A 21,007-nucleotide genomic window follows, 5' to 3' on the forward strand; every position below is an offset into this window, starting at 1 on the left:
ACATATATGACGTTTCGTGGCTGAATTGTGTTTGTGTGATGTGCGATTTGTGTGATTTGTGTGTGGATGAAGATAGAAGGTAGTAAAGTCAGGATCGAAAGGAGAGGAAGAGAGCGGGAGCTCTCTCACCTACAGCATAAAGGTGCTTCAGCCAAGTGTGTGCCTGAAGAGCAACTTCTGCTTTTTTATTTTTTTTTTCCTTCTTCTTTCTTTTGCAATCATTGCTCGCTTGACAGGCCCAGACGGAATTACATCACTTCCTAAAACCCATCAAAGAGAGTCCATCTCCTGAAGAAATGCAGCTCAGATGCTCGCCGGCAGGAAGCAGGAAATGTAGATGTTGGGGTGCAGCGGGGAGGCTGCAGGAGCGCCCCTCGGCTGGCAGCGCAGCCCGGGCAGCATGCGGAGCGCCGGGCTCACGGCGCTGCTCTCCGCCCTGGCGCTGGCCGCAGCATCTGCCGGCAGTGGTGAGTAAGGGAGCGCCTTTCGCTGCCCAGGTGGGAACGCGTGTCTCGCCTGCAGCAATGGGACCGAGTTGGAGGGCAACACCCTCCAAGCTGAGCGCTGGGAGGAGATCTGTGGGGACTTGCTCTCTGCTGCTTTTTGCTGTGTTTACCCTCTCTGTTTTCAGCTGACTTTCTTTTTCAAAGCTTTGACTTTTTTTCCCTTGGACCTATCCCCGAACGGCAGCAAACAAATCCTACAACTCCTACATTTCCTAAATTGCAGGTGTGTAGGGAACCGGAGCTTCCACGTTGACCCATCAGGCATTTTGCTTCTAATTTTAGTTGCTTTCTGAACCTTTTTAAACCCCACACCACAAAGTTATTTGACTTTGTTTAATAACAAAGTTAAAGGCAAAGCACTGCTTCCATTCAAAAGGTGACTGCCGATTTCCGCAGTCCCGGTGCACTGAAACTGGTTTAACAAAGGAACAGCCAGTTCCGGAGACAAAATGTTTTGAACTCTCAGCTGCAGAACAAAGTGGCTGGCACCATGGACTAAGGTTCTGACCCTTGGAAGAGAAGAACCATGAGCGGAAAAGCAGCTTGTGGCAAAATGCTGGGGCGGTGGGGTGTCATTGCAGAGACTCGCCTGTTTGCAGGGGTCATTGGTTCCACTGGCATTTTGGCAGCCAGAGATTGAGCATGACAGGCAGCTCTCGTAGTGAGCTGCATTTCTTCAGGAATGCACCTACCACCTGCCGAGGCAGTGCTTGTGAGCCTTTCGGCGTCAAACAAGTCCCTGCCGAGGTGCCCTGGTAAGGATTAGAAGTGTTTGCTGCCTCTGTGCTGCTGCAGCGAGCGGGAGCTCTACAGAAGGCAGGAAGAGAGGATGGTCAGTCTCAGACATCACTGGACTTCTCTTCATGTCCTAAAATGCACTGCTGGAATCGGTGCTTTGCTGTGAGTGCTTTTCCCCTGAAGAACAGTACTATAAGCAGGGTGTAGAGCTGGGCTGCAGGCTCCTGACGTGCTGCTGAGCTGCTTGCACTTAACTTGCTTAACTGTACAAGCGAGCTAAGTGAGGTATAAAATGTTTTGGGTTTGGCTGTGTTACTACAGCCCTGCTGCATTGCAGCCACATTAGGAAAATATGCTGCGAGCATTGAGTGTAGCTCAGAATCAAAGTGGTCAGCGAAACAAAAGTCCTGCCATGGGCAGAGCAAAACAGATCCCAGGGAAATGGAAGAGTACAATGAAGGCAATGAGGGCAATGCAGAGTGATCAGGCTCCTGCTTCTCTAGCTCTTGTGCAGGGTACTGAGAACTATTATTTCATCACCACGTCACCATGGGGAGGGGATGCCATAGCCCGGGGCTCCTCAGCTCATGACTGGGTGCCCCCCTTCCCTTCTCTGCAATGGGCACTGGGGGCTGCAGGAAGCTCCTGGCACATGTCACACACCAGGTGTGCCGCACTCCCCACACTCCCCACTTCCTACCACTAGGTCCACCTTTAAATTCTGGTTTGGAATGATTCCTCTTTGAGAGTGAGTCAGTCCTGCCAGAGCCCTCCCCAAGCCCTGTGAGCTCTGACTATGGAGCCAATCCACAGTCGTAGGGGAAGGGAAGGAGAGCACCCACCTTTGCTCCCCACACAAAGACAGTTTTTGCCTATGCAACCAGCCCCAAAATGTAGCTGGGGACTAACTCTGACTGCAAGGGTTGGATGGGGAAGTTGTGAACTTGAGCCTTGGGGGGGAAATTAAACTGGTGGGGGGAAGTTTATGTAGGGCTTATGTTCCCCACAGGCACTGGTGGGTCAGGAACCCCTCCACTGAGAGCAGCCTCCCAGGGAGACTCTTTGCTCTCACCCTTCCTTGCTCACAGATCAACAGGGCAGGAACTTTAAGGGAGCTTTTTTACCTTTTGCCAGACAGAGTCTTCACCTTTTAAGTTGTCTGCTGTCGAGAGACCATTTACAAAATAGGCAAACAGAGTATGATTAAATCTTACAGCACAGACAGATTGAAGTCTTTATAAGTCCTGTTCCCATACTATGCCAGAATCTCGTAAAAGCCTAGCCTTGCCATTTGGATTATGATTTATGGATGTTTTTCTCCCTGTGATGCTACAATCACTCTAATCCAGTAGCTCTGAGAGCATTCCTGAGGTCTCAGCTCTGAGTGCTGGCCTTCTCCCAGCTCCACACTGAGGGGCTGTTGGGATTTGCAGCAGTTCCCTTCCACTTTAATGCAGTCAGGAAGCCCTACAGGTAATAGTGTAGGGCATCATCTCTGCTGCAGGGGATGGTACTCACTGCTCAGCCTTGCAGCAGCCCTGGAGACCTACCTAGGTGTTTGTGCTGACCCTAGTAACAAGCATTAAGACCCTTACTACTCTGACCCTTGAGTCATTTCCCAGGCTAGGCCATCTCCCACTGCATTTGGTGAAACATGTTGGAAATTGCAGCATAAATGGTCTGACATGGGGAGCAAGAAAACATATGAGGGAGAGGAACAGTAAAACATGTAAGATGACCAAGTGGAAGAGCTGGAGTGGTTGCAGGTAGTGCTTTATTTTGTCTGTGTCTTTGTGCTATTGTTTTGAATTGTCATTCAAAGAAGCACTGTTATCAAGGATCCAGATGTTCAGCAGCTTGTACCACGAGCACAAGTAGTGACTCTCTCCTTGGCAGACAAGTGTCTTTTAGGTTGTCTTCCCTGCAAAGCCGAGGTCTCTAAGAGAGCAATAGTTTTGACCTGTTCCTCCCCACAGCAATGAACTGAGAATGGGTTTGAACCTATTACAATCACCTGTTAAAATCTCCTAGCAAAGCAGCAGTGTAAGAAATGAGGATTTGCTACATTTTCCCTTTCCAAAGTGCAGCACCCTAACACATAGATCCTTTCTACTGAACATGTCAACTTCTCCTGCGTATTTACTACCATTCCTCCATTTTAGCCACACACACAAACATTCACTGTTTTATTCAGTTGCTTCAGGGACACTTCAGAAAAACTCTTGTTTACATCAGCAAGACTGTATACTAATTTTCAGTCACTGACACCAGTCTCTTTTCCCTCCAGAGATTTTATGATAGCTGGGAAGCCTCCAGAGCTTTTGAATCTTTAATTTCAGGGTCCTCCTGAGGGCAAGGAGCAGAGATTTGCATCACAGGGAGGTCGCATGGGTATCACAGATGCAGAGCTAGAAGGCCATCCGATTAAGTAGAAGCAACTAAATCCATAAATTGGTCTGGAAAGCCTTTAGTACTGGGGGTGAGCAATGAGACTACAGGTTTATTCTACAGTTTCATTCTAAGATGTGTGACTGAATTTGCAACACCACCTGTTAATGCAGTACTTCAGCTGGATAGAAATACAGTGAGGAAAAGCAGTTTCCATCTTGTATAAATGAGCTTAAACAGTTGTTTCCTCTTTCAGGTTATACCTAGATAACGCTTTCTAAGCACCTCCTTTTAATAGGATCTTGTCTACAGATTAGCCATCCTGAAATGCTTGTGCTCCCTCATCAGAAGAGTATATGCTCCCAACAGCTAGCCCGCAGGCTTTTAAGGATTCTTCTTCCAGCCAGACTGACAGGCGAGGCCTGCCACAACAGGCAGCCGGGCAAGCCCTGGCCGCGGCAAGGAGCAGCCCTTCTTACAGCAGCCTGAAATGTGGAGAGAGGAGCAGTGCAGGGATGAGCCAAGCAATACAAGAGAGGATCATACAGACCCTGTGGAGTGGTATGACTACACCATGTGTGTATTGATTCCAGCTTTATAGCCTTTTCTTGTTCTGTCACCTTCTCGTAAGCCATCCTTTCACTGCATCTTTATAGCTTATGAGAAAGTTTGGAGAAATAGAAATTTTCTTTTCAAACTAGCAAGCCTGGCTATCCCACTGACATAGCTCTTGCTTTTTCTCTATCTCATTGCTTTTTCTTCTGTCAGTAGACACTATAGTGTTGTTGGATTTTTGTTTATTAATAATGGGACGGGGATGTAGGTAGGTACTTTTGGAGCTTTTTATTCACTATTAGCTTTATTGGTATAAGATGAGACATGAAAGATGTTGAAAGCTTTTCTTATTACAACAATAGTTAAATTGAATTAGAACTTCCTGACTTCCAGCTCCAGCTTCTTAGCTTCCAGTTCCAGCTGTGCCCACCTTCCCATCAGGGTGGGATGCAGCTGCATGTCAGCCCCTCTCCCTTCTTCTCTTGAAAGCGTGGAAAGTGGCAATACAGGCTGGGCTGGAGCTGTGGTGTGGTGTGTTCCCATCCACTTCCCTCAACACAGGAGGAAGTCACCAGCATTCATGCTCCAGGTGGTCCAGGCAAAGGTGAAGCCCATGTGGTGTTTGAATGAGCATTTGCTCCTTGGACAAGAGGTGCAGAGGGATGAGTATGGATGTTGGAATGTAGCCAACAGCATGAGGCTGAGCTCAACAAGAGAAAGGTTTGCAAAGTCAAGGAGATAGCTATATGGTCACATGTGACTTGCTCTTTGTTATACTCCACTGACCTTGCTTTTCCATCCTGAATGTCACGCTGCATGGCTGTATGATTCCCATTTGCAGGGAGCTAGTAGATGTCTGCAAGATGAAACCCCAGCACAGTGACAAGACAGTTCATGGTACGAATATCATCACTGCATATCTGACTTAGAGAAAATATTTGACCAGTATTTCACAAAATCTCCAACTTTCAGATGTTATTCTGCCCTTCTCCAAACCTTGTAAAGCCCAGCTTTCATTCACCCCACCAAACAGCCACCAGGGCCAGCTGCAACACAGCCCACTTCCTATTTTGAGGACTTTAATTGAAACACTATGAAAAATAGCATCTTGAGGTCAGTCATGTGTGTCTCATGTGGTCTGGGTGGGCGGCTGTGGCAGGCGCTGCAGCTGCACCTGGAGGCCTGAGTCCAACTCTCCCTGCCGGACTGGAGGCACAAATCCTTCCCTGATGTGAGCCACTGGGCCAGCCCAGGTGCAGGTTGTGCTTTCCTACTGTGTAAGAAGGGGGATGTGTGGGTGGCCTGAGAATGAGAGCATCTGCTGGGTGACATGTGAGGCATCCCTTGAGGCTGAGCTCTGTTCCTCGGAGGTGACGGGGGAGAGGGATGTGTAGAGGCAGCAAGTAAAATGCAGGAAATAAGAGCAATATCCTTGCAAGAACATTGTGCAATTGGCTGCCCTTCTGCTGAAAGATGTATTTAATTCACTCAGAGAAAAGATCTCTGTAAGAGGAAATGGTGTTCCCAGAGAGATGCTGTTTTGTCCCTGGAATTATGCAAAGTAAAAAAAATATGTGGCAGCAAGGTCACTCCGTGTGATTTGCCATTTTCTTTGCCTAGAGACTAGAAAAGGTAATTCTATTTCACAGAGACAAATGGTTTGAAGTCTGCTTCATTGTTCAAAACCAGGCAAAGTGGCGGAGATACTGGAAAAATCTCTCTCGGAAATCAAGCACAGCGTACTCTGCAGCTGAAAGTTTATCACTGCAGTTAATGAGGTGTGACTGTTTGCTTTGCTTTAAAGCCACACCATGCCTTAGACATTTGAAAAATCTATTTTAGCTCTATGAATAAATGAAAAGTAAGGTATTTTCTCCACACCCTTTTCCTATTTTAAGCAACAGGCTTGTCCCTCTCAATATATCAAATGTGGCAGGCAATGGGTTTCAAGGGCAATGGCTAGAGGAGGAATATGAAGCAAGGTCACCAAAGAGGTTCAGGGAGGCTGCAGTGGGCCATCAGCTCTGCCTGTGGCACAGTCCATCATGCCACAGTCTGCAGCACAGACATCTCTCGTGCTGCCTCGCCGCTCTGCACAACAGCAATTGAAATGGAGTGGCTGCAGGCACTGGGAGCTAAAAACTACCTTGGAAAAGAAAAGTCAAATGGCCAAACTAATAAGGGAGAGGAGCTCTCCCTCCTGTCCTCTGCAGTAAGAGTAAGGACAGCCAGCAGATCAAGGGAAGGGGTGGAGCAGCACACACCTAAGGGGGTCGTTGCCTGCGAGGGAGGCAGAGATTGTGTTTTGCTTTTGACTGAAATACTAAATACAGAAGAGACAGACTGTTGATACAAAGTGATTTGCCACAGAAGAGGTATCATCTTCATTGCCCTGTTGTGGTGCAGGAGTCTGGTGACCTTCACAGTATTACATTAAGTATTCAAATTCTTTCCTAGCTTTTAGGAAAGGATGAAACAATCAGATGCCTGTGTGATATATGCAGCATAAAAATCTAGATAAAACACTGCTGTCACACTCAAATAATTTTATTCATCTGAAATTTGGTTTCCTTGAACACAGTCTCATGAAATACTCATCTCCTCTTTGAGACAAATCTGATGGGAGAGGAGATGCTGCAGAGTGGATTAAGCATGAGATAGCGCTCTAATCTCAGTTTTTCTCTCTCACTTGGCATCCCTGGGAAGGACAGCATCCCTGTCCTTCTGATTTTGCATTTATAAAATGGAGATGATAACTGCTCATCTCTCAGGGCCATTATGAAGATTTATGTGTTTACAAAAGCATTTAAAATGCTAAGTACTTTTGGTTCCAGTCCTGTGAGATTGGAAATGCCAGAACTAAGGTGCTGAAAATCTTAAGCTCTTGCTAACTCTAGTGGAAACTCTGGCTGCCCAGCACTTTACAAGAACAAGGAGAAACATGTAATTGCAAAAGTCAAGAAATCCCATCCTGCTTTATTGCATAAAATGAGATGTGCACCATTCCAGCATTGTATCTGAAAGGGCAGATAACACAGAAAAAGCCCATCATTTAATTTCATGCCAAGAAAATTATTGAAGGCTTTGCTGTTGTAATTTATCTAAAGACTGATACTTGCTCCTCTGGCTACAACAGGATTTTTGGCATCAGTATAGAATAGAGACTCTATAGAGACTCTAACCTAAACATGCAAAAAAAAAAGCACCTCTTTCACTATTACTGACACAGCCAATTTTAGCCACTTTTCTCGCACAATACGTGATAAATTAAACTAGAACTGAGATCAAAAGTTCAAAACCCCCAGTCTTAGCACTTATGGGGAATGTCCAGCACTGATGCTTTGCTATACACTCCTTCAGCCAGCCTGAAGAATCAGTCAGAAGAACAGTTAATTGTATGCAGCAAGCTCCCCGTGTTACTACCACCTCTTCTAGTCCATGCAGAAGTGGAAGTCAGCAGCTTTTGCATCCTTCAGACTTACTTTAACCAATTCTGTTTTCCACAGTGAGATAAATTTGACAAATTTGAGAAAGGCACAGAAACAGGGAGATAGGTGAGCCAAAGGCATTGGTGAACCAGGGATAATGGTCTACCTGAAGGCAGTACCTAACTCCTTGGGTAAGGGTGGGGCGGAGGGGGGCATATGGGCCAAGACTGTAAAGCAAAACAGGCTGGTGTGGTTTGTTGAGAAGCAGAATAATTTTGCATGTGAGCAAGACCGGATGCCAACCTGCAGGAAAAGAAGTCTGTTTGTGCAAGGCAGCTGTGTGCAGACAGATGACACATGCTGACGTGTCCCAGTAAAAGTCAGCTGAAGAACATGGTCATGACTGGTAAGATTATGTGACAAAGTTGAGATCTACTTTTACATCCAATGCCAATGACTTCCAATCTGTTTGTATGGGGCATCTGCTGTTGTTTTTTTTAGATATCAAATGGGAAGTAAATACTACAGCTGTACACTTTGACTCACTGATAATACTAATGAAACCCTTAAAATGTTGTCTTCATGTATTTGACAGACCCTGCATTTGATGGATCAGGAGATGGATCGATGATATTACCCACTTTTACAGCAACACATCTTCCTGCTTCGGGTCCTTCAACTGTGGATGAGCCAGTACTTGTAACTGAAAGCACCATTGAAAGCAGCTCTGAAACACAGAGTTCTCCAAGTACTGAACTGAATGCTGTGAATGATGAGGACAGCCTAGATGCAGCAGAACAGTCTATATTGATATATGCTGTCCCTGTGGCGCTGCTGGTACTGGTGATTTTGTTGATCACGTTTTTTATAATGCATCATAAAAGGAAAAAGTCCAAGCAAGGTAAATTTGTCTTCTTGCGAATCAAAAGGCTGTTTCTAGGATGTGTTCAACATTAACAGAACATTATTTTGAGGCATGGGATGCCACACTTAGGATGCCCTTCTCTGCTTGTAGTTGCATGTTTGACAAGTAAGAGAGGGATCCTCCCCAGCCAGCAGTACCTGGTCACACACCTCTCCTTGGGCAGAAGCTACTTCTGCCCCTTGGCACATCCTGCTCATGCTGCCACACCCATGGAAGCCCTGGCACCAATCTCTGGCTCCTGGAAATGCTGAGAATGCTCAGGGATGCAGCCATGGCTGCAAATGCGTGTTCTGTCTTTATGCTCAACAACTTCAGGCAGGGTGAAATTAATGCTTCTACTGCCCAGAGTGCCAACAAGGTAAAGCTGCTTGGAGCTTCACTGAAATAAGCACAAGAAAAATAATTTTAAGGAACAGTTTTAAGGAATCCAGATTCCATGGGGTGGAGGCTGTTATGAAGACATCACAGCAAATGAGATAGGTCAGACTGCCTGGGTACTGCAGTAGGGTGAGCAATGCTTCAGGAAGGTGCTGTGATCTGTTAACAAAGGAATTGGTAACTTGGAGTGTCAAGCAGCAGGAGAGCAAACTGAGGTGTCATATTAAAACCACATAGTTGGTAAGTGAAATTCTGAGATGGTCGTGCCAGAGTCTTTACATGGTCAGAGTGCAGCTGTCAGCTCATCAGCCTGCAGACAGTGCAATACATTCAACAGATTTTAAATCAAGTTTTCAGGGCATTTTTAGGTTGCATTTGCCTGATCACTGGGTTTCCCTCTAACAAACTATGAATTTGCAACCAGGCACCCAGTTGCCTGCCTGTTTCTGGATGATTGAAATGCAGGTATACTCTTCAGAGGGTTAGGAAATGTGGTGCCTTTTAGAACACAATCCTAGGACCTCATGCCCTGTGACAGCCTGGGATTTTGAGCATCCTCAAGGCTGGAGCAGATGGCTCTGTGGTTCTGGGGTGGCTCTGCAGTCTGTGAGTGTGCTGGAACAACTGGGACGTATCACCCACTGCCAACAATGAATTAAAAATAAAGTGATTTATTTTTAATAAAATAAAACCTTTTGATAAAGGTTTTTCAGTCACTTGATTCCTGGAGGTGAAGATATTTACCAGAATTATGTCTGTGACACCATTCCCCCCGCCAATTTTTACTTTGTCTTGGAGTCATAAGTAGATTGGATCCCTTTTGACATCTGGCTAGTTCAGCTTCATTTGCCTAAGTGAGATCTAATCTGCCATGCAGTCCAACTGCCCCCCGCCCTTCTCCCCATGAGTGACTCCCAGAGTCTCCAGACAGAGCTGAATTACCCGAGTGTAATCTGTAGCAAAATGTCCCAGTGCTTCCAGTAAACAATTTTTATGCAGAAGTGGCTCCTTTTCAGGATACCGTTTCCCTCAGCACATCTGTTTTGCTGAAGGAAGTGTGCATCTGCCCTGTCCTGCCCACTGCAACACCAACACTGGGCTTCCTCCCAGCATGGCTGAGCTAATAATGAGATGCTTTTAGGTTTGAAGTAATGGGTTCCTCTAAAAATTGCAAACAGGAGAAAATGTTTTGTCTTTCATCTGTAATTTAGTTTTTATGCCTTTTGAAAATGCAATCTGTTTTACTTGGCCTTATTCAAGGCTTGCATGCTGTCTGGACCCTGTGAATAAAATGGGTAAATATGCAGAAATATGAACACCAACTTTCTTCTTTTTCAGATGAGCTGGGAAGCGAAAACGTAAAAAGGTAAACTTTATGAATATCATTCCTTTAAAAAAAGGTTTTTTTACTCTAACCTTTGTCTCCTTTGTTGCCTCTTTTAATTCAGCTGTACACTAAACATCATTACTTTCTGCCATCAATTGAACCAGCAATCTGAATGGGTGGATAAAGTGTGACTTCAGGTTGTGGCTGAAGTGTAAGACTAGAGCAGGAGAACAAGAGTTAGTGGTGACTGAGGCAAGGGCTGCCCCACAGACACCCACAGCCCTTGCTGAGCCTGCTCTTAGGCACCTCCTGCTCCATCAGCCACAAGAGGTACAAGGTGCCCCATGAGCAAAGGGGATCGGTTCCCAGGCTCATCACAGGCTTTTGCTATTCAGAATAAGCTCTGTGTCTTGCTCCCCTGTTTTTCAAGTTTATCTTCTTACTCAGAGATGAGGCACAAAGGCTTGCCTGGCTGCCACAGGAACAGTGCCTTAGATGCTTGCAAAACAAGACAGAAGCTGTGTGGCTCTTATGAGAGTCATAATTTTTATTGTTTTCTATTACCTCCATCTTGCTAATCAATGCTGAAAGTTCATGAATTGGCTCTACAAGTGAAAAAACAATTTTTTTTTGCTAAAAATAGATTTTCTACCATATGACTGCAGGAATGATAAGCAAAAGGAAGCTAAGCAAAGGCATTTAAATAAATGCAGCTCTCGTGACCTTTCCTTTTGAAGTCACTGCAAATGTCAGTCATAGCTACGATGAAACTTTAGGCCTTCAGCTTTTAACACTGGAACAGTGGTACTTCTGTCACGTGTTCCAGGAGGGCAGGGACAAACTATCCTATTTTTTTTTTTAGTTTTCTATTTACAACAGGGACAGTTTTCAAGAATCTGCAGTGATCCTATGCCCTGGCATGTCTCTGGCTGCACAATCTGAGTCCCTCTGCGTGTTATGTCTCAGCTGGCCCTACTTCTGCCCAGGACTGGCAGCTTGGTACCGCTCCCTCGTTTCTCTTTGTGGCCCCTTGGTTCACACCCATTGGGCTGATCTCTCTTCAGATTACTGGGCTAGGATGGCTTTCCAGAGTTAATACATGTGTCTGGATTTATAGTGGAGTCATACAAAATCACTACATTGTAAGTTGTTTGAATTAAGCATTTTGTGTAATGCTTTTTTCCCCCCCCCCCCTCTTCTCTCAAGTCCTATTTTTGAAGAAGACACACCTTCTGTTATGGAGATAGAAATGGAGGAGCTTGATAAATGGATGAACAGCATGAACAAAAATGGTACATGGTAACCCCTCTACTCCATCCTCCCTCTCTTGCCTGCTGACGTAGATCCCATGCATAGGAAGGTGTTTTGTATGTGTATCACTGCTTTTCCTACAACATTTTTAGTTGTGCTCTTGACTCCCTCCTACTAAAATAACTGAACAAATGTCAGAGGTAGATTTTTTTCAGAGGAGTATTTTAGTTTGTGTGGGAGTTTATTTTTAATATGTGATAGAATCTCATAAATGTTTTCAGTTTCCAGTAGACATTTCTATTAAACACACTTATAGCTGTGAATGCTATTTATATTTTTAAATTCACATTTTAATGCTATTTACTAGCTTCTCTGAAGCATCTAGTCCTTTCAGTCTCCAGAATTTCTACACTTTTGAGCTCTACATTGAGGTATTGTAGAAGAAATAGGCATTTGCTCATAGTTGAGACCACCATTTATTTAAAATTGCCACCAGGAACCTATGAATATACCCTTCCCCTCCCTTGCAATGCTATCAGCCCATGGAGCAATTAGAACATGCAGTAACTACCAGCAGCAGCATCTTCAGCTGCTTTCTCAGTTACTTATAAGTACCTTGCATTTTTCCCTCCATTTTTCTCCCAGGTGAATTTCCAGTCAAAATGTCTTGGGGGTCTGCATTGTCCTTCCAGGGTGTCCTCAAAAAATGTGGGTCTTTGGTAAGCCATGAGTTAACCAAGGCCTAATTTTGAACCATGAGCAACTTTCCACTGGCTAGGAAATGCTGAAACACTGATTTTTTTTTCATTCCTGGTCCCTTGCCTTCTATCCAAAAGGCTCATTTGCCTGACCTACTGGGCATGCTTTGTTTTTCAGGACATAAAGCTCTTTGGAGCATTTCTTTGCCTTAGCACAGTGCTCCGCATGATGGGGTTTTGACCTTCGCGGTCTGTAAGCTCTTGTAGAAAACATGTGCTAAGTGGCAGTAGTGAAAGAGAGGAATTAAGTGTACTACGTGGGAAAAAAGTGGTGTAAAATATATTTTTAAAATTTCCTGGTGAGAAGGGAGCAAATGTTTTACACACTTTCTTTTGTGTGTGTGTGTATGTGTGTGTGTGTGTGTGTGTGTGTGTGTGTGGAGACAGTCCTCAAAAGCAGCTTATCTGTATAGGTGTACATAAAGAACTAACATATATATAATAAATAAATGGTGGCAACACCTATCAAAGGGAAAGATGTGTAAGATTTATGCTATGGGGACCATGCAGATAAAAGGGTGCAGAAGTGCACCTGCAGATCTGTATTCTAGAGTGACTGCTTGATAAAAGTTGATGTGCTTTTGAAATAAATATAGAACAACTGCCAAGAGTAACTGCAGTCTTGTTTCTTACCTTTTCCAGGTGACTGTGAATGTTTGCCTACTGTAAGAGAAGAAGAAAAAGAATCAATCGCCAACCCAAGGTACTTTAATTCATTATATCATTTGAAGAAATACAGTCAATATATTTCTTCAAATAATACAAAATACTAAATATATAATACTATATAATATACTATATAATATATATAGCAATATATATAATACATACTAAATATACAATACTATAAAATACTATATAATACTAAAATAATCTGGATTTTTTTTATGTAATTATAGAATTATTCTTTGGTCCATTTAAGTTTTAAAATTTTTACATTTAGAAACTTTGACTTCAACTTAAAGGCTTGACACCCTTATTTCTGAAAAGGTCTCTTCCTGTAAACTGCACTGCTAAATAATCTTACAGTTGTAAAATGGTGCAAGACAGACAACCAGATGGCACAGATGGAGTTTCACTCACTGATCAGTCTTTAATCACAGTTTCCCAAGGTGTTAATACAAGCATTCAGTATAGTTTCCCTGGCACTCTTCACCAAAGGCACCCAGCTCCCCTCTGCCACCTGGTGCCTATAGGTTCTTGGGGAACACTGCCAGAGGTTTTGGCTGGAGCTGTGACCTGACAGACAGGGACTTGTCTGACTCCAAGAAAAAAATGAGAATGAGAGGCACGAAGGATCTTCCCGGTGCCCCCTTGCAGCACTCCCCCAGAGCTGGCACTAGTTGATAGTCCAAGCAGAGATCCCAGTGGGATGCAAAACTGGAATCCTGACAGCTTGTAAGCTTAAAATCTTTCTGGTTGGTTTCCTCAGGATTTTGGCTAGAACTCCTAAACCCCTTGCAATTTTCCCTAATTAAAAATTCTGGTTCTTGTTTCCAGCTGGAAACAAGAGGCTGCACATTGCCCTTGCCTGCACCCTTGTGTTGCAGCTGCATTTTGAGGAGTGGGCAAAGCAGCTTCTCTGTGCCAGATTATGATAAACAAGACATCCTGTGTGCCAAGAAATCCCTGGTGCAGTGGAAGCAGTGATGCAGTCAGGCAAGGCCAGGAGCAGGGAGAGGACCTAGGTCTTCTGCTTCCCATGGCATTGGATAATTCCACTGAACATGCCTCTCTGGCAGAATTGTACCTCTCACTGTGGACTGTCATAATATTCCAATCCTCTTTTCTGAATTTCCTTGCTTAGGAGTGAAATAGGGATGTTAAATCACCACTGCTGCAGAGGTTTCAGCTCAGTTGCTCCAAAGCTGCAGTTTCAGAGGAACCTTTGGACGAGGCTTGTCCACTACAGCCACTTGTACATAAAAGGTTTCTTTTTACACCTCTTGCAAGTGAAATCATTGTTGTTGTTTTAGTTCAGTTTTGTTTAAAAAAAAAAAGGCTTAGATGCTAGGTTCCAGATGCAAGCAAGCACATTAATTTTACCCTTAGCAACTGGAAAAGATCCTGGATTTGTTAGCCATCTGTGTCTTCCCTTCCTGCTGCTAAATGATAACTCAGAGGGGGGAAAATTGTTAAGGAGAGGCAGCTGCACAGCAGTTCTCTCAAAGCAGATTTGCTGAGCATACCACTCCCTATACCAGGGAGTATAGGACAAAGGATGCTTCAGCCATAAGTTAACACCAGCAGAAGTTATACTGTAGAAGGCTTTTTAAGCACAACACCATCCTCAGCATCAAGTATACTTTCCAAATCTTTAACAATTCATCTTAAGGGAAAAAAACAAAAATCATCATGGCCTACCAGCTTGAGCTGTCGTTTTACCATCCTTGCTAAAGGAATGTTTTTGTACTGGATTTGCATTAACCTCATCACAAGAAGGAGGTTTTGCTCCTGGCTATCAAAAGGCATCTTTGGGCTACACCCTACCTCAAGCTCCCCATCTGTAAAACAGAGTTATTTCATAGCACTAAAGTGAGGCTTAAGCCTTACAAAAAAGCAACCCTCTTCCGATAAGTATACTTCAGTCAGAGCAAAGGCATGCACATTATTTAAGCAGATTTTCTTGTGAATGGTATCTTAGAATCAGACTAGATTAGAAAAAGTTATGCCCCTAAATTGTAGAAAGGCAAACAAATGCAAGTAAAAATAGGAGATTTATCTCTAAAACATTCAGAGTTGCTTAGACAAGGGATATTAGTTGAACAAAAAGTGCAGGAATATTAGATTCAATTTGAGATTCTGAAAGACTGCTTTGTTTGGGCAAAATTCTTCTAAAATTAGGGCAATTTATTTTTTAGATTTTATCGGTATTTTAGTATGGGAAACATCTCGAGGCCACACTGAACAGAGGTGGTGTTTTCTTGCTTCACAAAGATGCTGAGGGAGACTTCATCAAGACAAAAATGTATTGAACTATGAATGATTCTGATATAATTTTGAAAACATACAAGACAAAACATTTCAATAAAGACACTTTGAAATTTTCAGAATGAAGGTTGTCCCAAAACTACTCTTCAGAGTAAGTGAATTTTTAATATAAAAATTTTTGAAAGCTTGAAGAACAGAACTGTGTGGCAGTAAAATATTTCTATGTTGAATGTTTTCCTTACCCCAAGACTACTTCTTCAAATTTAATTTCACGTGAAATTTTGAAATATGCTTCATTTCAATGTGAAAAAATATTTGAAGTGGTGGAATTTCTGAGTAAACAAACAAAAAATTGCTTCCTGTTTATTTGCAATTGAAACTTATCAGTCCAAGATCTGCTGCTTTTCCCAACCAAATTCTTAGATGAATAAATAATGTCAGAAAGAGAACTACGTACACATAAATAGATGTGTTCAGCAGCTCTTTCGAGCAGGGAAAGTGAAAGACTTAGAAATAAAAAACCAAAACCATTATTATGGCAAAATTTGTACTCGTGGGCATCAAGGCTGCACATTTATGCACAGGAGGCAAGATATGACAACCTGGGATCCCTGATAGGTGGAGGTCACCCACCCTGGCCTTGAAGGCTGTTACAAACCTATAGGTTATAGTATATATTATATTATACTATTATATTATAGTATTCTATTATTATATACTTATGGTATATAGTATAAGTTACAAACCTAAGTGTATACACATTTTTAACATTTATGTTCACTTTTCAAAATATGTGTATTTGAATTAAAACCTCCTGCCTTAACCTCTTGCCTTTGAAACCTACTGCTGGAATCCTGGTTGTGCCTGAGCACAAAACTGAAAAACCCCCTCAGCTACCCTGGGCCAGGGCTCCCATCCTGTGCATGCAGGAAGGAGCAGGCAGTGTGTGCAGGGCCAGCAGGCAAAGGCTGATGATCTGTGGAGCACAAGGGGGTAGAGACCTATCTCTGCTCCAGGGACCTTTACTGACCCAGAAAAATAAGTGCAGCCTGCCCCCTTCACAGCATGGGCCATGGTAGGGGGTGGAGTACAAGCAATCCACCTGTGCTTTATCACCTGGGAGGTTTGGTTTGTCTTGGGTGCTGCTGGGCACCCTCCTAGTCTTTCTGTCTGAAAAAGGATGACTCCTTCTTATGGAGAAATGTTTTGGGTGGATGGTAAGTCAATGGATGGTAAGAAGTACTGCATTCCCAAAATGGGTCTCAATTTGGCAAGAGACTTAAGAAAACCTGTAAAATATTAAGGTTATGAATGGCTCTTTAAGCTTCAGAGGTGATTTAAAACCCTGCTGTTATCCCTGCTGACTGAATTCAAATCAGCTGATAGAAGATGTCACATTTTTTAACATTGGCATGAGCCAAACATTATTAAGACAGTGCTAGGGAATGAGCCACTTGGGCAGAAACCAGTGGGACAAAGAGAAAATGCACCTGTTATGAGGTCAGACATAAACCAAAAATTCCAAAGTTATCCTCAGCTGCAGAAAGAGAGCCAGGAGCAGATGAAAGGCTGTGCTGGGCAGACATGAACCATCAGGAATCAGAGCAGCCCTCACTGCCAGTGTCAGTTCATCCATTGCACAGGTGACAGATTTATTTTCTGGTAACACATTCTCATGAACTCTGCAGATACTCTTGCATGTTATTTCCTGCTGAGACAACTAACAGTGTGACAGTGTTTTTTTCTTTTCCATCTCTACACAGTGATGGTGAATCATGAAGTCCTCAGGACAGCAAAGAACTGACTAAAGGGATGCAGCACACAAGTTCATCATCCCCCAGATACTGGAAGAACTGGATTTAAATATAATTCATCTCAAAAGGCCAGAGAAGCAAATGCATTTCTTGTGTCCTGCTTTATATGGTCTTCAGAAAGGAAACATCACCAAAGGAAAAGAAGAAAAGAAAAAGGAGAAAAAAAAAGACAAAAAGCAAAGTACTGCAGCAAGATTAAGGACTGATTAAAATTGTTTTTGCAATGAGCTTCACCACAAATCAAGACAAACCTCTTTTTCACCCCTGCTAAAAGTTCTCAAAGTAGTCCATGTTTCTGTCTAGTTCTGCAGTTGTGTATTGTGCTGCACTTAAAACAAATTCTGTTCCGGGTTTGGTGGGTTTCTTTGTTCTGGTTTGCTTTTGTGGGTATTTGTTTCAGTGTCCATAATTTTGGACCACCCTGGTTTGATGGAGATGAAGCTCATGCCTATGCAAAGTTTATTTCTCAATTTGCTTATTTCTGAACAGTGCACTGATTTGCACAGGCCTGCTGTTGGGGAGTACCAGGCTAGGACTGACAGACCAGCTCCGAGGACAGACAGCAGCTGAAAAGCCTCTCAAAGGAATAGCCAGAGGTGACTGCAGCCCAGCGAGGGCACAGACTCTGCAGAGTGCTTTTGGTTTTCAGATTAAAGGCGTTGTAGTGGTGAAAAGTATTATTTTGAGAATGCCTTTCAGTTCCACGGATGAGCACCCTGGGCTAACTCTCCCCATGTAACTCTTCTCCCTGCCCAGGGCTGCTCTCCAGCCACCTACTTCAGGAATATTCAACTTTAAAACATTGCTTTTTTAAAAAAATGAGTGAGGTTGAAAAATTAAGCAATTCAGTACTCACATTAAATGCAGATTTAGATAAGTATGTGTTATGCCTAACTACTTGGTCAAGGTTTTCGGATACAGGAGGTTTTCTGCTGCTTCTGTTTTTAAATACTGAGCCTGCAGTATCTAAAGGATATGGACTTCGGAGTGTGCCTGGTCACCCTTACTTACAATGAAAAAAAATCAGACTCCTGGGATACCTCAAGGTGGAAATATGAATGTTTTGACTGTGTCCATTGATTTTAGCTACCATGTCTCCTAGGGATTAGTACCTTAAATATGTAACACACATAAAAGTGGATCCTTGTCTGGGCAAAGCTTCTTGTACCTTATTTAAAATAGCAGATTCATATCCTACCGTATCTTATATCTTACCTATCCTCATATTCTATTTAAATAGAGTATGTAATGCCTTCCCACTCAGTACATGTTTAATATGATCAGTTTTGCTTTGCCTGCAAATAATGCACTAATAAGTTACCATGCATAGCTTGATTAAAAAGAGAAAGCAAATGCCCCAAGCCTCTGTGATGGCATCTAAGTATCGCTGACAGAGGATGGTTTGTGAATAATTCAAGACATGTCGAAATACAGAAGGAAAAAAATGTTTAGAGCTAACCATATTAATTCATTACTGAATTTGACTTGATTTGTAATTTCCTCAAAGAATAAAAGATTTCTTCACTGTTTCAAAACAATTTATTGCAAATATTGGATTTAGTAAGTGAGCGATGGTAAATAAATTTTCCCTGTTTGGATGATTTTTAACTTTGAAAGAAGTGTTTTGAGTTCATCTTTCACAACTTCTTTTTTAAACACTTCCACTATTTCCTAGCAGTAAAGCCATCACGTAGAATATTGGTTTAAAAGAATGCAGTCGCAAGGGGAAGAAAAAGTGGAAGACTGAAATTTAGAAAATTTTGAAATATTGGAGTAGGTATTTTCCAGTAGCAGTTTTGCTAGCTACTTCTTTCTAACAGACAAAGATGTTTTGCTCAGGTTTCCTGCAATTTGTAAAGCAGTAACCTGAAGATGCCCAAAACAGAGATACTGAGGGTTTTTTTCTAATGGTACAAGATAAAAAGCTGTATTTTAAGACCATTACCAGCTGTGTGGTTGGAGTGCAGTCAGTGGGACCCAGCAGTTCAGGGCACCAGTGTCCAGCAGTGACTCTCACCACATCATGCTCCAGTCCACACAGCTCCGTGTCCAACAGCTGCTGCCTTCTCCCTGGAGAGAGTTGAAGCACAGCTGGACATGGAGGCCTTGCCTTTCATATTTCATTTTTTTTTGCTTTTGAAAATTAACCAGCTCCCGAGGGTGACATTGTATGGCTTAACTCAGTTCTGGCACACTGATGATCCATCACCCTGTCTGAGCCACACATTGATAATAGTGACTCAGTTTGCTGTGGCATTTGAAAAGAGCCTATGTTGTGCATGCTGATGGTTTGGGGTTAATGTTAATTCTGGACAGTACTTCTGCCAGATAAAAGGCTGCACGGTTCCAAATAAGTTTCTCAGAGAATAGGTTTAATTTATATATTTTGTCAAGTTTACCTTGAGAGAATGTATTTTCTGTAAATTTATGTCATTAAGCATTAATTCTTATTCCAGTGTTCATGACTGATCAATCTCCATATAAAGCTTTAAAATCCATTTTTTCCAGAACTAATGCCTAGGTTAGAGGTTTATAAATATTCATGTCACTTACCCTCTCTAAATTCTGGCATGCTAGAGAATTTCTTTGCCTCTTTAGGAACTTTTCTTAAAACTTTTCCCTCAGGATTTTTTTTCTTATTTTGTATTTAAAAATACAAAACAAGGCTTTGGGCACATCCTTAACCAATTCTGACAGAAATTTTCTCTATCTACTGATTTTTAAAAGTGCAAACTTATATTAAGTTGCGTTACTACTGAAAAAATGTACCATTCCATCAAATCTCACCAAATATCATCAGGTCCTGTCCTCCTTCTGTGAAACAGACCAAGGGTCAAGTAATTTGCATTTCAGTATAGTTATGGATATTTCTAAAAGATTCCCTCCCTCCCTACTAGACAAATATAATTTTTATTATTTCTCTTTCCCCTGAACATTTATACATTATTGTTATTCTTCCCCTAGCCCTAAACTATGGAGGGGTTCACTCATTTATCTGATTCTTCAGCCCAGCTCTGTTTCAGCCCGCTGGTCTCTCTCTTTGATCGTAACTTTCACACTGAGGGCTGCATTGGCCATGGCCACTGCCCAGTGCCTGCTCACTCACTCACAGACAAGTCTTTTTGTGCACACAGAGTTCAGGGATGCAGCTTCACCACCACGGGCACTGCTTTGGCCCCTCTCCTCCCTCATCCCATTTGGTATTTCCCTCTTCTTCTTGTCCGCATGCCCCTTGCTCTCCTGTTTTACACTTTTCATCAGTTCCTGGTCATTTCCTTTCTCACAGTTTTGCCTCAGTATTTTAATTTTGTGGGTGGATTGAATTACAGGGGATTTAGACCATTTTATGCCTGCATTACTACAGCCAAAACATTATAATATTCCAGTTCATGACTATTAACTGTACACCTTCTGTTGGTGCACCTTCATTTTCCCTAAATCATTCACACAGTCGGGTCCTCTAACCCACAAAATAAAAAGGAGAACAACCAGGCAACAGATAAGATAGCAGCAAACTCTAAAAAATATTTTATCACCATGCCCTACAGAGCATTTAAGCCTCTGTGGTGATATCCTCATCGTTAGCCTGATCTAAGCAAACCCACCTCACCATCACCTTGCGAGTAGCTACTCATAGATGTTATCAATTATCAGTTGATAACTCAAGTTATCATCCCTCAGTAGAAAATGAAAAAAAGCATGGAAACAGGAAGTGTCTCCCACTGCATATTGTTCTAAAATGTTTCACAAACCTGATGATCCCTAAGGAACTGCTACCTCTTCTTCCGTTTTCTTCAATAATTTCAGTAGTTATCCAGGACTTCAAGACAATTTGACATCTAATTTACAGCATGAGGCCTTCTTGTCCTGCAGAAAAGCTACAAATCAAAAGGATGATTTATTTGAGAAATACATAGGTAATAAGAAGGGTATTTAAGAACCAACACCTCTCCTAGATATGCTAAAAATCAATATCTTAACAAAATAGAAATAACTCTTCCAGAAAGT

General features: G+C 42.6%; 1 protein-coding gene across 3 annotated transcripts; it reads left to right on the forward strand.

Moving 5' to 3' along the window:
* The first annotated feature begins 299 nt into the window (after positions 1–299).
* TMEM154 (transmembrane protein 154) lies at positions 300–18,605 on the forward strand. Of its 3 annotated transcripts, none has more exons than XM_014258528.2 (6): positions 300–467; positions 8,211–8,516; positions 10,257–10,284; positions 11,452–11,537; positions 12,897–12,957; positions 16,949–18,605. In XM_014258528.2, exons 1-6 carry the CDS (start codon positions 338–340, stop codon positions 16,962–16,964), a joined length of 627 nt encoding a protein of 208 aa, XP_014114003.2. In that variant the 5' UTR covers positions 300–337; the 3' UTR covers positions 16,965–18,605. The 3 variants fall into 3 exon arrangements, with proteins under 3 accessions (XP_014114003.2, XP_087913172.1, XP_087913171.1); XM_088057046.1 differs by lacking the exon at positions 300–467 and adding an exon at positions 3,955–4,193; XM_088057045.1 differs by lacking the exon at positions 300–467 and adding an exon at positions 3,966–4,208.
* Positions 18,606–21,007: the final 2,402 nt, after the last annotated feature.

This window comes from Pseudopodoces humilis, chromosome 6, assembly GCF_049639895.1.
Source record: "Pseudopodoces humilis isolate 2021_Gansu_Grassland_sample_001 chromosome 6, ASM4963989v1, whole genome shotgun sequence".
Classification (NCBI taxonomy): Eukaryota; Metazoa; Chordata; class Aves; order Passeriformes; family Paridae; genus Pseudopodoces; species Pseudopodoces humilis.

Excerpts from the sequence above, each read along its gene's own strand:
- TMEM154 (XM_088057045.1), top strand. The coding sequence starts at position 3,989 with ATGCTCCCAACAGCTAGCCCGCAGGCTTTTAAGGATTCTTCTTCCAGC. Across the intron at positions 8,517-10,256 it reads AAGGAAAAAGTCCAAGCAAG|ATGAGCTGGGAAGCGAAAAC; the intron begins GTAAATTTGTCT and ends CTTCTTTTTCAG. Across the intron at positions 10,285-11,451 it reads GGAAGCGAAAACGTAAAAAG|TCCTATTTTTGAAGAAGACA; the intron begins GTAAACTTTATG and ends TCTTCTCTCAAG.